This window comes from Alosa sapidissima, chromosome 18, assembly GCF_018492685.1.
Source record: "Alosa sapidissima isolate fAloSap1 chromosome 18, fAloSap1.pri, whole genome shotgun sequence".
Taxonomy (NCBI): domain Eukaryota; kingdom Metazoa; phylum Chordata; class Actinopteri; order Clupeiformes; family Clupeidae; genus Alosa; species Alosa sapidissima.
In genome coordinates, this window is record NC_055974.1 from 3,424,926 (window position 1) to 3,441,702 (window position 16,777).

The 16,777-nt window shown below is 40.8% G+C and overlaps 1 protein-coding gene across 2 annotated transcripts; it reads right to left on the minus strand.

Moving 5' to 3' along the window:
* Positions 1–4,870: 4,870 nt before the first annotated feature.
* f13a1b (coagulation factor XIII, A1 polypeptide b) lies at positions 4,871–16,428 on the minus strand. 2 transcript variants are annotated; one of them, XM_042069105.1, is made up of 16 exons: positions 16,351–16,428; positions 14,379–14,556; positions 13,612–13,800; positions 11,948–12,196; positions 11,315–11,433; positions 10,284–10,391; positions 9,878–10,052; positions 9,253–9,391; positions 8,968–9,071; positions 8,708–8,796; positions 8,380–8,533; positions 7,462–7,737; positions 7,152–7,312; positions 6,821–6,957; positions 6,264–6,369; positions 4,871–5,261 (listed from the first exon to the last, which is right to left on the minus strand). In XM_042069105.1, the coding sequence occupies exons 2-16, from the start codon at positions 14,539–14,541 to the stop codon at positions 5,226–5,228; spliced, it is 2,205 nt and encodes a 734-aa protein (XP_041925039.1). In that variant the 5' UTR covers positions 14,542–14,556; positions 16,351–16,428; the 3' UTR covers positions 4,871–5,225. The 2 variants fall into 2 exon arrangements, with proteins under 2 accessions (XP_041925039.1, XP_041925040.1); XM_042069106.1 differs by having other exon boundaries at positions 14,379–14,551; positions 16,351–16,414.
* Between the last annotated feature and the right edge of the window lie 349 nt (positions 16,429–16,777).

A 16,777-nucleotide genomic window follows, 5' to 3' on the forward strand; every position in this document is an offset into this window, starting at 1 on the left:
ATGTCAATTTCCCTTGTGAGTTAAACTGTTTTCACGCATATGTCTGGATAATGGGAGAGTGTTCAGGAGTCAAACGATGGACCATGTGTGGTTTAGGCATAGTGCAGGTTCTATTCTGTGACTGAAAGTGCGCAGAAATTGTGCCTTTACTTAACAGTATTTAAGAAATTTCCTCGTGGGTGACACCCACGGACTCCCGCAAACTTTAGGCCTATTGCCGTTTTTGTGTGTGTGTCGGCCGCTGTTGATTTCCTAGGTGCTGAAATGCATACATTACTACTTTCTCAAAAATTGTATGACAACACTTCATGTGTTATGTTTTTGCATTAGGTTGGGCATTTGGCATTAAATTGTTTGAGCACCCACCAATGAAAACATAAATGGGCGCCTGTAATCAGTCCTTATGCTGCGCTGACCTGGCCGCTCTTTGCAGGGCTTTAATATCACGGTGCTGTTACCATACCATGCTGTGATGTTGCCAGTCAGGATACTCTCAATGGTACAGTTGTAGAAGTTGGTCAGTATTTCACCGTCCATACCAAACATCCACAGCCGCCGAAGAAAGGAAAGCCGCTGTCTTGCTGCCTTTGTCATCATACCTACAGTATATGGTGTGACCAGCTCAGGTCCTCACAGATGTTAGCTCCAAGGAATCTGAAGCTGCTGCCATATTGGTGGGGCAACATCTTACTGTCTATGGGTAACACTTGCCGGCAATCTTGCCGGCACTCTCAATCAATCGAGATACCTGTCTGATTTCAAATTAGAGACACCTGTTTCTCTACTGGCCTCCAGTGATTTACCGCTTGATTGTTGCCACCACCAAGATGGTGACACTATTAACATACGTTCTGAAGCCCAATGCAGTCTCTCCATTTCTATGTCTATGCATTAAACCATGTCAACCTAGCAGCCACCATAGCAACAAACACAATTATCCTAGCAACCATCTTAATTACCCTAGCAACCACCAGTATAATGTCAACCTAGCAACCAACATGATTATTTAGGTTGAACTTTGAAAAAGCACTAGTAGTTTATTTACAAGACGGATAATTATTTATTATACGGACAGTACCTTCAGGCAGAGGCAATTCTAGAGTCTGTGGGGGCCCCAAGCAAAGATTCCTAGGGGGCCCTACCGACAAGTGTTATCACCACTATGTTATATCACCATTAGGTTATTATGTTAAATAATAAAACAATAATAATAATAATAATAATAATACAAAAAGCGTATTATAAAAAATCATATATTTTTACATGTATCTCACAAAAAAATATTTTGGTGTATGCAAAAAAGGGGTTTCTTTGTTGAACAAATTGGGATGCAATGTGAGCCTTGAATTGGATGCCATGCAGGAATTTGCTAGGATTTCAAAACCGGATTATGAACAGGCTTTGCCATAGAGAAACACACGATAGCGTTGGATTATAAACATGCTTTGCCACAAAAACAGACAAAAATTCGTAAACATGGGGCAAGTCCAGCTATATGAAGTTATTATTTTGCTGTCACTTCGTCTGTTTTATAACCCAGAATGATGTACTTGATATCAAATGATAGCTCTGTGTCTCCTCTTTCATCTGACGTGCGTGGCATATCTATCCGATCACGGGTCCGCGAGTAATTCAAATGAGAGTAATGGGTGTGCAGCGTTGGTTTGTGTACATGACGTTATTATTTTTCAGTTACTTAGTCTGTTTTTTTCAGCCAAAAGGGTCGATATTCATGGTACCATTAGCCCTGTCTTTCATCTGATATGCTTGCCATATCTATGCTATCACAGGTTTGCGAGTAATTCAAACGAGAGTAATGGGTGAGCAGGTGAACGCAGAGAAGTATAGACTGTAAATATGATGCAATTTGATTTAATTTCATGATTTTCTTTTATTTTCATACTTGATCGTACAGACATAGACGTAGTCTCGTTGGAAAGCCCCACTTCTGCTCTGTCATGCAATAAAAGTTTTCTCGTTGCAATGAACAGTTCCGGAGCAATGTAACAAAGAAGAAAGGATGTGTTTTTTGACGCACTTTGCATCAATCGGGTTCTAACAAATTAACGCGTAGGCCTATGCTAGTGTTAATTTTGTCACCTATTTTTAATTTAGTCTTAGTCTTAGTCTTGTGACGAAATGTCCTTTTTAGTCTTTGTCATATTTAGTCATTCAAATATCATTTTTGTTAGTCAAGTTTTAGTCGACTAAAAGTCTCGTCATTTTAGTCTAGTTTTAGTCATAAGAAAACTAAAGGTATCTTAGTCTTAGTCAGTTTTAGTGAACACATTTTAGTCTTTTTTAATAACAAATTATTTCTGATTACCATTTGAGTCAAATAGTGTTTCACACATCTCAATTTTCCAACAATATTGTGTGTCCACAGGGCTACTCGTCTGTTATAATTACTCATTCTGATTTTTTGTCAGTCAGTATGTTTACATGCACAGGTAAGTCGAGCTACAGTTATAGCTCGGCTGGGATTTGACCATAGACAGTAAAAGATTTGACTGGACCACTGTCATATTCGTAGACCAGTGTTTCTCAAAGTGTGGTCCGGGAATCACTGGTGGTCCGCAAGCTATCTCAAGTGGTCCGTGAGCAGACGTGGTAAAATATAATATAGATGAGTTGTTTGCAATATTGAACCAACTTGTATGTAAAAACAGTTCTGCAACACTGTCTATGTAAGATATGCCAGTTTAAATCATACAGTATGAATCCACACAATAAGCAAAGTGCAAAGACAATAAGCAAGGTGGTTCAGTGAGTAGGCCTATAGTGTAGACTAATTATAGGCTACTGTTGAAGTAGGTCTAATCTTTTTTTTTTTTTAGCTAGGGTTAGTTAAGTGGTCCTGAAACTGAAAAAGTTTGAGAAACACTGTCGTAGACCAAAGTATTAATGTTTTACTCCGCCTCGCTAGATGGCGATATGCGCCCAAACACAACACATTCCCCAAACAGACTCTCCATCTTAGCCATAGCTAACTTGCTAGCAAACTTTCCATATTAGCTTACTTGCTAGCAAACTTTTCATCATCAGTCTAACTAGTTAAATAGTTGACATTACATGATGAACATTTTCGTATGGACATTCTGGTGGATGTTAATTTGTATGAGAGAAGCTTCAACTTCTGGGTATGTAGCATTGTGGCATAAAGCTTAGGTAGTTAGTTGGTAACTCTGGCAGAAATCTCCAGTGTTCTTGTTCCATGTAGTTTCGTGTTGCAGCCACAGGGTTGCAGCAACAGCACGTAGACTAGCCTACAGGAAAGTTGTTGCGTATGAACTCATTCGGAATATTTTGAAAACGTAACAGCTAGATATTCTGTCTTCTCCTTTTGTAGACGAAAATGAAGAGAGATTTTATCTTAGTTCTTATTTCATGCAAAACATTTTAGTCTCGTCTTTTTTCGTCAACAATAATTCATCTTAAGATAGTCTTAGTCAGTGTTTCAGGACATTACTGCCGTCACGTCATCGTCTCGTCTTAGTCATGAAAAAAAGGTCGTTGACGAACATATTTCCTCTCGTCTCGTCTGACGAAATTAACACTAGTGGCAGGGCACCTTTAAATGGTGTTTTCTCAAAATTAAGTTTCCGTACACTGTGGAGGAGAAATATCCACTTCAGTAACACTTAGGCCTACATAAACTATTAATTACAAATTTCTTCCTATCTGTATTTTGTGTTTGATTAGGGAGGAGTTATGTTTATATATTTTCAATAAGCCTGATCATTTCTACATTTTATACCAAAAACATCTGACTAAGTAGTATTTTTTAATGGATGGGATGATAGAGAAACATAGCCACAGTCCCTTCTTTAATTTTGTCTTTCTGTATTGTCTCAACATAATGAAACAATACATTTTTAATCTGGCTTCATCCAATTTTCAGATTGCGTGTTTTGCAATATATGCAAATTACGGTATGGTACATTTTATGAATAAATGCATAATTTGCATATATAAACATAAAATCTCAAAAACTTGTAATACATGTTTTCTTTGGTATGAGGTCACTGATCAACTGGAGAAGTTTCATAGCTAGCTATTAATTGAAAAATTTCCCCTATTCTACTCAATTTACTTAGTGTTGGACACAACTTTGGCCTTAAATCTAATATATATATATATATATATATATATATATATATATATATATATATATATATATGTTTCACTCCATCTACTGCGGTAGACTTTTAGTATATGATTCAGGAGGGTATTAGGACCAATAAAAACTATGAGACATTTGCAATTTTTTTGTCTTTTTGGGCTAGATTGACTGGCCTATTATATCTCGAGAACCATAGGTTGCTCAGACACATGGGTGGGACTCTATCTAATCGGAAGAGTCTTGTGAAGATGCCGGTATGCGCTACCCAAATGTGTGTGGATGGAAACATCTTCCAGCATACAGGAATCACCGGAGAATAAGATTGAAATGTTTGTTTCTTATGCTTTGCTTGATGATTGATGCACAGTACAGGGGGAAGGAGGGGGGCACTAACTGGTCGGTGCCGGGGAGCTGATACTTAATTAAACGAAGCCACAAGGCAGAGAATTTTTTGTAATCAAATTATTCAAGTTACTCGAGTAATCTTTTCAGGCCTACTATACACTACTTTCATGATGTTAAATGTATTTGAACAAACAAAAATGTATGTAATGTTCAATGATATTACATGCTATTTTATAGTCATTCAGAGTTCACACTGAAAATCCACTCTTCTTTCTAATAGATTAAGTTGGCCCAAATTTCTAGGCCTACGTCTGAAAGCTCTCACATCTGCTTGATGTTGAAGGTGTGGTCAACTAACACAGACGGGAAACCCTTAAACACACAAAAATGAAGGCTTATGTCTGATTTATCAACTTTGGCTTTATTGAATGGCTGAGGTGTGCACTCAGTCAAGGAGAGTGAAAGCAGAAACAAAGTTTCATAAAGAAGGAATCTCATTCAGAACATACAGTGTGCCATCACGTCTACCTGTAGGCCTATTTATACTTTAGCTCTACAGCACCATATGGGATTTGGGATTTAAAAGGATACATACAAAAAGGAAGGCCCAGTGGTCTACTCATCACATATACTTTTCTAGTGAGTCAAGTTAAATGTCTTCTTCATTAGAATAGATGGGAGCTAAAGCCTCTCTTCTCTGCCTTGCTCTCTCCTCCCACTAGCTTTCTCTTTAGCCCTCTTTTCCACTTTTTCCTCTTTAACCCACGATGGTGACATCAGCCTCCCCAGACACCTGTAGAAACAACAGAATTGTGAATAACGGTATTATTTATTATTAATAAAAACTATGTGTGTATATATTACAGTACAAATGAGGATAAACATTCAAGCTACATAGTATCAGGGTTCCTACACAGTATGGAAAACCTGGAAAAGTATGGAATTTGATTTCCAGGTCTGGATAAGTATGGAAAAAAGAAACAATGGTATGGAGAAATATTTGTGTTTCCAGACTATTGCATCTACAGGACTAATCACTTCACTCAGGTCATAATGAACCATTCCTACTGTTGTGTAGCTTAACTGTCAGTCCACATCATCAAGATACAATTGAATGGGGGTCCTCAGAAAAAAATGTCTCCCACAAGGGAACCCTGGTACCAAAACCAAATCGAGAATCCCTGTTTTATGCAAGTGCCCTACACCATTGTGCACTGGTATGTTTGTGTAGCTCTGCTATTTTCGACTAAAACACTGGTAGACTTTTTTGATTTTGTAAAAGATACCAAGACATGGATACTGCATTATCTGATAAACTGTTATTGCATACAAATAATATTGTTTATGGTGATTTCTGAGGCCTCTGGCTCTGCCAGCAGTGCACTAGTCTCCCAACATATGTACAGTAGGCTATGCTTGTATCTACAGAGAACTAAAAATGTGAGTGCACCTTCCAACACAGCACTTCCTCCAACAAAAAGTATCCAAGGCCTACCAAGTTAATAATAAACATTATTATACAGCTCTTCACAATGCTAGTAGAACGCTCCATTGACAATGTCTAGAATATGGACAGAAAAATGTACCGAGAAGTTTGAAAATTTGAGTATGGAAAAAGTATGGAATTTTGAAATGGAAAATGTGTAGGAACCCTGTAGTATAATAGTAAATAAAATATTACTTCGCCAACACCAAAAGAGGACTTGAGTGCCGAAGTGTGTGTGTGTGTAGGAATATGTTCTTGTATGTTGTTCTGAGTGTGCCTGTTTGTTTGTTTGTGTGTGTGTTTGTGTACCTGTCTGAGAGCAGCACAGTCCAGGCTGGCCACCAGCTTGGTTGGTCCTACCCTCCATGGTGAGAAGCTTTGGGTCCATGACATGGTGGTACCAGGTGCAATCAATCTGTCAAAACACACTCATATATGAATAACTATTGTGTGTTTATCTCTGCCTGTTACAGTGGCTGCATTTACATGGACGTTTTTTTTTTTTTTCTCAATCAGATTGAAATTAATCGGATTAAAGATTTCTACTGAACTGTTTACATGAACGCTAAATAAACCGAAAGTGTCCATATAAACGAGGCTACTGTTTCTTTGAAGTTCTGAACATGGTGTCTTGTGACTAAGACTGAGAATATAATTAAATGGGCTTGATAAATTACGATTGTTTTCAGATGCAGCATTTATATGTTCAACACCAGTTCATTATTACTCTTTGAATGGTGTGGAATGAAAGTTTCATAAATCACATGTGAGCCCTGTTGTAAGATGATTTCTGCACTCAGATTTGTACTGTATTCTCTACATTCAATTAATAAATAAGGTCCAGTGTGTGTGTGTGTGTGTCCCACCTCTGGATCTTGTGGTGAGGCGACATCACTCCAGGCCCCTCCACACGAATGTCTACATCCTTCAGGTCAAACTTAAAGTTATTGGTGAACTCCACAGTCACAAACATCTCCTCCCTCACTCTTGGACTGCCTGATACCTGCATGACAGAGAGAGAGAAAATGCACTTACAGTTACAGGGGTGAAAAATAGAACGATAAATGGAGTCAAAGAGGAATGAAAAGGAAAGAGTGGAAGGGGAGAGAGAGATGACAGAAAATGTGATGAATCCAAGAGAAAGCAGTTGGAAGATCAACTGATGAGGAATGAGTGAGAGAGAGCTTGTTTACACACCTTCACTGTGAGTTTGGGTTTGCGCATGGCGACGGTGAGCATTGCTGTGGCAATCTGGCCCGTCTCTCTGGACTTCCCAGTGACGATGAAGTGCAGGTTGGCCTGTTCCACCAGATTCGTCATGTAGTCGTCAGCACGAACCGCAATCATCTCCCTCGCCACTGTATAACACACCAGGCAGAGCTTAACATACATCTCGTTCACTACTCGAATAAACAACAGACCTGAATTTAACACAATTTATACACGGAGACATATCTGAAACACACATATATATATATATATATACACACACACACACAAGTCTCACCACTCTTTGGTTCCACAGTGAGGGTGTGTCTCTTGAAGATGACCTCGGAGCTGGGTACACCAGTGTAGTACACCACGGAACCACTGACATAGAGATCAAGTGTGCGGCTCTTCCCACTGAGGTTCTTCAGCTCCACAGTGACCGCAAAGTCATCCCCGACTCTCACCTCTACGGCAGGTAAAATCAGCTCCACGTCGGCCGGTGGGGGATCCACACGTTGCCGCTGACAGCCGTACAACTCCGCCTTTTCCAGCACTGTCCGCTCTTCAGCGCTGCCTGCAAGAAAACAGAGGTAAGTGCCAGTAGAAGGCGAAGGAGCAGTACCAGAAATGTACACCAGAGGGCATAAAAGATCACATCTTTCCCTGAAGCAAAAGAGTGTTGAAAATTAGTGAGAACATTTTGAAACAAACTAACAATGGGGTGTGACAATGCAAATGGAACCATGCAGCAAGCAAATACCAATTCACACTGCAAGTACTAATGTGGAAGTAGTACCTGTATTGTACACCAGAGCACAGAGAGCAGAGCAGAACATTGAGCATTGAAAATAAGGGAGATTTCCCGGATTTCGCACCCAAAATACAGAAAAACATTCGTCTTTCTGTTGCTCTCCCTCTGCTGAGAGCAAGAATTCAGACTACAAAACTGCTAACATGAGGATAATTGGCTGATAGGTGGAGGTGCAATGTGTTTTGACCAAAGGATGTCTGTCTATCATCGTTTCAATGCTTTTAAAACACCTGTTTTGCTGGAAGGGCAAGGGTGTAGCAAAAGGACAACAGCACAAACACTGACAGGTCTGCTGGTAGGGCTAATATTATGAGATTAAAATGATCAAGTTCATTTAACCTTTTAGAACAGGCTGCAGGTTTTCAGCCATATCCATGTCAGGCTTTGTGATTATAGTGGTCTTACCCTCGGGGAACTTGTAAGCCTCAGTGATTTCACGGCGGCCATTGGTACCAATAGCTTTAGTCAGAACCAGGCGACCAACATGCTTTGTGTTCTTTCGCACCGGAATCAATGTTCCATCACGGTTTCGCTGGTAGAACACCACATCACTGTTCACCTACAGTAAGGAACACAATTTATTTTTGTTGACCAAATCCATAGTAATGTTGGTCCTACTCACAACTAAAACTAACCCATAAAAAAGGCTTGAACTTTGAGCTAACTTTGAAACATTTAGGATTATATAAGAATATTTAAAAATGATCTTGATATTGTGGCATTGTTTTCTTACCTCTGCAAACACAAATGGGGAATCAAATGGGTAGCAGATCATGCCGTGTTTTATAGCATGGACCGATGCAGGGCCACACCTGTACATGCCTGTAGACCACATAATAACATACACACAATGAAAGCAAGTGTCATATGACTCATAATATTTGTTACAAATCTATGAAGTTAGTTGCAAAGAAAAACGCATTGGGATTATTTATTTGGGTAATGATTTGTGCATCTCTCTGTGTGTTGTGTATGCGTGAGTGTGTGTGTTACCATCACTAGTTTCCTGAGGTGTAGAATCCACCACCTGCCAACCCCCAAAGCCGTCAGGGAGGTCAGGACGTGTCATGTAGCACTCATTCCAGCAGTGGTAGTTCCTGATGATACACACACACACACATTCAGGAACACAGAGTAAGCTGGTATGGAGTGTAAATGATAGTGGCCTTTGAAGTTATGTGACAACATCAGCATATTTTGTGAAGTTCCACCAATTAAAATTGCCATAGGACTGTGGTGATGTAGTGGTTAATGAGGGGTTATGCCTATCCAGGTTACCAGATGGAATCCTTGGTGCGATCCCGGTCCACTTTCCCATTCTCATCCAGGATGATGTCCATCTTTAGGTTGCCATCATTGTCATGGGCAGAGAAGAAGTTGGTCACCACCCTGGCAGGAATCCCCAGGCAGCGCAGGACTGAAGCAATACAAGACAGGATCAGACTAGAAACGATCTAGACCAGAGAGGATCAGGATCAGACTAGAGAGGATCAAGAGTAGACTAGAGATGATCTAGACTAGACTAGAGAGGATCAGGACAAGATTAGTCTTAGGCAGGACCAGGACAAGTTTAGACTTAGACTTGTCCTAGACCAGAAAGGATCAGAACCCATCAAGACAGGACTATAGTTCTATACCTATAGTCTATACCTATAGTTCTATACCTATAGTTCTAGTTCTATACCTATAGGTATAGAACTAGACATGATCAAAATTAGATGAGAGATAGATATAAGATCAGACAGAATTAGGCGTGATAGCAAGAGAGGAGACAGAACTACAGTGGAGAACAGGACACATTATGATCAAGTACACTTGAGTCAGTATACCCTCCTTAGATCAATTCTTTAAACCAAACATGAAATCCTCTGATTCAGCATTGTCCATGCTGAGAGTTTCTTACAGGTGTTGAAGACGGCGGCATACACCCAGCACTGGGCATAGCAGACGGGCACGCCCCCATTTCCGTAGTTGAGGAGGATTTCCACACTGCCAGTCCAGGAGGTGGGCGCCACACCATACATGTAGTCCCCACTCCAGTTGCCCACCAGCACCCCGTCATCGTCCCGGCAGTTCAACTGGCCAGGAGCACACAGAGGAGCGGTTGAGTGGTGAGGTGAGGTAAGATGTAACAGTTGAATAGCAAAAGTTATTGGATGAGATCATGAGATAATATTGGTTGAAATGCTAAAGCTCCTGTTGTGCTTATCTAAAAACAACCCAGTGGGTTGCTCAGGGCTCAAAGGTGTTCATTGCTCGTCCCTGGAGGAGCCCTTTCAGATGACCACACAGACCCATTCTCTTCTCACCATGGCAGACGCCTTCCTGGAGATCTTGACCGGGTCCCCGCGGTTGGTGATGGGGAGCTCCCCTTTATCCATGATGAATAGGCAGGCATCCAGGATGCCAAACTCAAACTGCAGGGGCACAGAGCACACCAGGACAGGACATGAGACGGGTCATGGAACTTCTCCACTTACTAGTCCCTGTTTACACATATTATGTATTTTTAGAATCAGATCCGTCTTTGACAGTGTTCTGGTTTCTGGTGATATATGCCTATTTTCATGGAAAGACTATTTAGCTGACTTTTGTCCTGGGGCTTGTGGTTATTTATATTGATATGGAAGAGGTACAGTATGGAGATTCTGAAGATAGAGTAAGTTCAATTATATCATTCTCTCTCATATAATGTATTATTATTTGTATTAAGATTATACACTGTTACATGTTACACAATGGTAATAATGTATCTACCATCTTGGCTTTGGTCCAGAGACACCCTGAATAAGCCTCCCATTAGTAGCTTACTGGATTGCTGCCTGGTGATCTTTAGGGGGAGAAAGTGTGTATGGCTGGCCATACATCATCCCCATAATATCAGCCAGATTTCCTTGTGTGGAAAGTTGTGTCATACACTGGCTCAAATCCAGACATAGTAAAGGAGTCAGGAAAAGTCTATTAAGAGCCGATCCTGACTGACTGATCACTATGACCTTTCCCCGCATTCAACATGGGGGCCTGGACACTTAACAGTGGAAATTGAAAAGCCAAAATGTAATATGTGAGATTTTCTGGGCATGGGGCCAGACAGTGTCATATGTAACTGATATGATCTTATATATAAATAGTTATATTATTCATAATTTCAGTACTAATGGGTACCGAAAAGCAGATGACCAGTGTATTTTATATTATGATCCAGATCCAGCCTTGATATGGCTGGGTCCATATCAAAATGAGCTGTTCTCCGAGTGTCAAAGAGCAAATTGGATCAGTTTTGATACAGAAACATGCTGCGGTTGGTTGTCAGTCTAAAAGGAGGTTAGTGAATTGGTACCTGGCCAAAGTTCCAGTTTCTTTCAGAAATGTCGTCGTAGGCTCCATGGTAGACGATCCCCACCTCATTCATCACACACTCCTCTCGCTCCGCCTCATCCTCCAGATACACAGCATCCTCTGAAGAACACACACACACACACATTGACTAACTTTAATGAAAACACTTAAATTGTATATATTACTAATGTACAAATATATTTTTTTAATATAATTAGTTCCAAATTAGGATCATGAAGTATTGCACAAAGGACCAAGTGGCTGGACAAAAGTCCTCACTACATTTAAGTATATATACTTTTTTGATCCCGTGAAGGGAAATTTGGTCTCTGCATTTAACACCATCGGTGAATTAGTGAAACACAAACAGCACACAGTGAGGTGAAGCACACACTAATTCCGGCACAGTGAGCTGCCTGCTTCAACGGCGGTGCTCGGGGAGCAGTGAGGGGTTAGGTGCCTTGCTCAAGGGCACTTCAGCCGCGGCCCACTGGTCGGGGCTCGAACCGGCAACCCTCCGGTTACAAGTCCAGAGTGCTAACCAGTGGGCCACGGCTGCCCACTGGTCATATACAACCATTTGGGAAAAAACAAAACAATTCAGGCAGATATAAAATGATACATAGTGTCCAACCTTTGGCCCATGGATTGAAGAGCACGTAGACATCGAGGCTTGGGTCCCTCTTAGTCCTCCTGATGCCATAGGGTGTCTGCACAGCAACATACAGACGGTACTTTCCCACAATGCTGTCTGGTGTGGGAGTGATGCCCATAGTGAGGACGTTATCATTGGTGTCCACAATGCGGCCCTTCCATGACTTATTACGCTCCTCGCTGGGAAACACAGGGATGTATGTGCCCTTGCTGGCCTGAGGACTGCCGCCTAGTGGAATGGAAGAGGAATACAATTTTGAGCTTGGCACTATAAAGGGAAAAAGATATTCAGGCTGTAATCCAGCTCAGGACATCTTAACAATGTGATCCCTCACTGTAGATTTGAAGTTCTATTAACCCTAAAATGATTGTTGGTGCCAGTCATGTTCTGGTGCATATGCATCACAATTATATATAATATATATACATATATATATACAAATATATGTATTTATTAAAAAAAAGGTAAATCAAAAGATCTGTGCCTCAGCATGACAAAACAAGCATGTTTCACTGGACAAACATGTCAGGACTCCAAGAAAGAGGAAGTCATTGGGAAGGAAGTCTCAGAGGGAGAAAGTGATGAGGAGGGCATTTCACACATGATTCTGACAGGCTGGCATTTCTGGAAGCAAGGGTCCAGGCAGCAGGATGTGGTTCACGTGCGTTGTAAATACACTGGCATCATGTTCAAGTCCCTAAATACCAGTACAGGAATCACAGAGAATAGGGAAGTGGGGATACTCTGCTTTTTCTGAATAGCGGGTGGACACACAAAAGTCATTGGTTGAACACCCCTGATTTATAATAATAATAATAATAATAAGCTTTATTTGTATAGCACCTTTCATACACAGAATGCAGCTCAAAGTGCTTTACATTTGAAGCATGTAACACAATAATAGTCAGTCAGTCATTATCAATCACTTTTCTTCATTGCTGGGGCCGTTTATGATCCACTCAGCAACATATAAAAAATATAGAAAAATAACATGTCATAAGACTGGCAGCCTTAACCCTTTACCCCCCATAAGCACGCCATATGGCAGCTGTGGCAAGGAAATCTCCCATATTCTAGGAAGAAACCTTGAGCAGAACCTGACTTAATAGGGGGAGCCCATCTGCTTCTGACTGGCTGCGCACTCCAATGGCAGCAGATGTAGAATAATCTGAAAAAGTAGTCTACAGGATAAGATGAGTTAACTAAAAGCTTTCCTGTACAGGTATGTTTTCAGATCTTTTTTAAAAATTGCAAATTTTTAAAATTTAGCAGGATTTAGTCAATCATGAGCATCTTAGTTACACTAGCCATCATCAGGTGTGCTTGGAGTGACTAGACAGAGTATGTATACAGCAGGGAGCAGTCCAAGAGAACTGTGCGTTTAGAAATGCCATAGATGTGCAGAATTAGATACTCTCGCTTTCCCATGTAATTAGGTGACAGGCTTAGTTATGAAACCGTATATGCCTGTTTTTGTCTTTTTCCAATGAAGAGAAGTGTCCTATTTCTGAAATTACATTTAAGCTGACAAACTAAATATGAGTTAAATTCTCTGATACACACAGTTATTTTTTCCTTTGCTACTTCACTGATCATTTGTCCCAAGTTGACTGGCTGGACGAGGTGATAGTGGGGGGTCTCACCAATGGCAAACTCCATGGCGAACTGGTCCTCAGCGGGGTTGTAGGCACGGTTGAAGGTCAGTTTGATCTGGAACTCCTGTGCACGGCGCACAATCAGGTTGTCGTTGGCGTAGGCAACTGTGTTGTGCTGCTGCTTGTTCACATCACGGCGGTCCTTCATCACGTCCAGGTCCCAGATGTCCAGGAACGCTGTGAAGACACACATACACAGAAACACAGACGCACACACACACACACACACACACATACATTCGCGCACATACACAATAACACATGGAGACAGACACACACAAAAGAATTTGTAAGTGCATATATCTGCAAATAAATTAATGTGTGGCTTCTCAAAACACAGATGGTATGTTAGTAAGGTCACTCACATACACACACACACACACACACACACACACACACACACACACTAACCATCACTACATGAATGGATAAAATAGCCACCACAGTCAACTTCAAAAGAAGTATTTGAGTGCCTAAACTAAAGTGACTGAGTTGGGCTGTTATTTGAGGAAGTAGCTTGCATGGTAAACAAGGAAGCCAGTGATAAGGGGGAATAGGGACTGATGTCAACTGATGTTAATTTGGGTATATTAAAATTTCATTTGTACAACTGTGTCCTTTGGAGTAAACAAAAATATTTTGCACTCAAACACTCACCTCACAATATACACAAAAACGTACTAACACAAAGTCCCGGACCCCTATACAATCAGACCTATGAGACACACACACACACACAATGCGTCTCGCCATACCAGCCAGGAACCCAGGTCCACGGGGTACTATCATGCCCTCGAAGGACTCAAATTCGGGCACATCCTCGACGTCGGCATTGGAGGTGGCGCTGGGTGCCACGCTGCGACCTCGGGAGCCCACCTGCAGTCGTTGGTGTCTCTCTGGAGTCTGGGCATCCGACATACTGACTAGACTATGCTGCGACAAACACATTAAAAAAAAACAAAAAAAACACTGTATCGTCTCCAATTGAAGGTACATCTTACAACAGAGGGGGTAAAAAGACAAGCAGAAACATATTACTGTCTTTAACACCCCAAAATATATACACACATAGAGCATACAGTAGATGTGTTCACACGCACTCGCACACATACACACACTCACACAAACAACATGTGGTTCATATTTGTAGCACCCTGACTGGCAATGTGCTAGCTTACTAAAAGGGCTTGTGAACACCGACACTAGCCATGTGGGACTGATAGAGAGTTTTATTGCGCCATTGAATTTTTTATTTGTATGGCTCGTTATTTCATTTCCAGCGGTATTCCTGCTGCTGAGTGGGTATCCCCAGGCAACGACAAATCCAAACAACGTGCTCTCTCAGCGCTTATGTAACATTTGAGAAAGCCCAACTTTGTGATATTTCTGGACATTTTGATGCAAAGTACTAAATAGCAGCAATGGCAGCTTTGCAACAACCAGGGGAACATTTGCCATGCACATTAGTATGCTGTCTGCATGTACTCTGATTGAGCAATATTTCCCAGATATAATTTATGACCCCTGGTGTTTGTTTGGTTGTTTGTCTCAAAGATGAGACCACAGTTTTGAGAGTTGACCTTTAGTGTGTTGTAAATTACTCAGATCTGTACACAGACTATGCCAGTCTGCTGACATCATTCTATTAAAAATAATAATGAAGAAATACTAACAAACCAATTGAATGGGAATCTGTTATATTAACATTTCATTTGTTGCCATGACATTAATGCCCACATGCATGTAACATGTTTCAATATGTTCAACAGAGGAGCCTGCACCACTAAACCATTTTTTTTATTTCCATTGTGCCATCAAAGGCTAGTTGGGGAAAACTCTGTTGTCATTCTCTGCACCTCTCGGAGAGATGAATCATGCCAGACCACAGAGCTGGGGCTGTTTGACCAAAACTTGGACAAATGCTCTGCATACATACATACACACACATGCACGCACACACACACACACATATAAATGTCTGACACACCCATTTGCACAAATACAGATGTGTGCCACTGCCCACACAGCCATAAGTAAGGTCAATCTCAGCAAATACAGATAGACACATGTGGCATCTCTTCTCTGCCTCTTGCACCACCCCTTCTCTTGCTCATGCTTTCCCCCACATTCTATTAGACAAATGTAGATACACACACACATGCAAACAAGCAAACATACAAACATGCACATTCTAAGAAGTACACATTCTAAAAAGTACACATTCTAAGAAGTACACATTCTAAAAAGTAAAGTAAACTCAACTCCTTCCATCATGAGTCTTCTCTTCCACTCCTCATTCCATTCACCTTTTTGTTTATATCTTTATCTCTCTTTCTCTCTCTCTCTCTATCTCGAATGTGTTATAATATTGCATACACATATACAAATGTATAAACATACAGACATACATGATTTTAAGAAAAGTAGTAAAATGCAACATGTTTTGATAAAGAGGGAGACACACAGCCACAGTATATCCACTTTTTACTGTGACATGATTCATTTAAAAACAGTGGCATCACACATTCACATCAATAATTATAACATGTATAGCAAATGCACACATAGAATTCATTTGACATGGAAAGTGAGTTCCGTGAAAAAGTATAACCTGTGACAAGTACCCCAAAAAGTAGAGGAAAACAACTTAACATACTGCTCATTTACCTACTATTAATGACACACACACACACACACACACACACATAAACACACGTGCATGCTCACCTGTTGGAAGGCAGAGGAAAGAAGAAGCGCAGATGTCCACTAAGATTCAGGAGCTGAGAATCTGGCACATGCCAAGAGCTGCCCTGCTTCCACTTATATACCGAAGGGGAACAGCAGTGTGTGTGTGTGTGTGTGTGTGTGTGTGTGTGTGTGTGTGTGTGTGTGTGTGTGTGTGTGTGTGTGTGTGTGTGTGTGTGTGTGAGAGAGAGAGAGATTTCTGTATTTGCTAGTATCTGTTTGTGCCTTAGTGTGTGTGTGTGTGTGTGTGTAGCTACTTGCAGAGACCAAATTTCCCTCACGGGATCAAAAGAGTATATACTTATACTTAAATATGAATCTTGGGATGACACAGTATAGCACAATTTGCCACTATTTTTGAAACATGTTCCATAGGTAACTAATACCGGTATTATATTCAAATAATTAT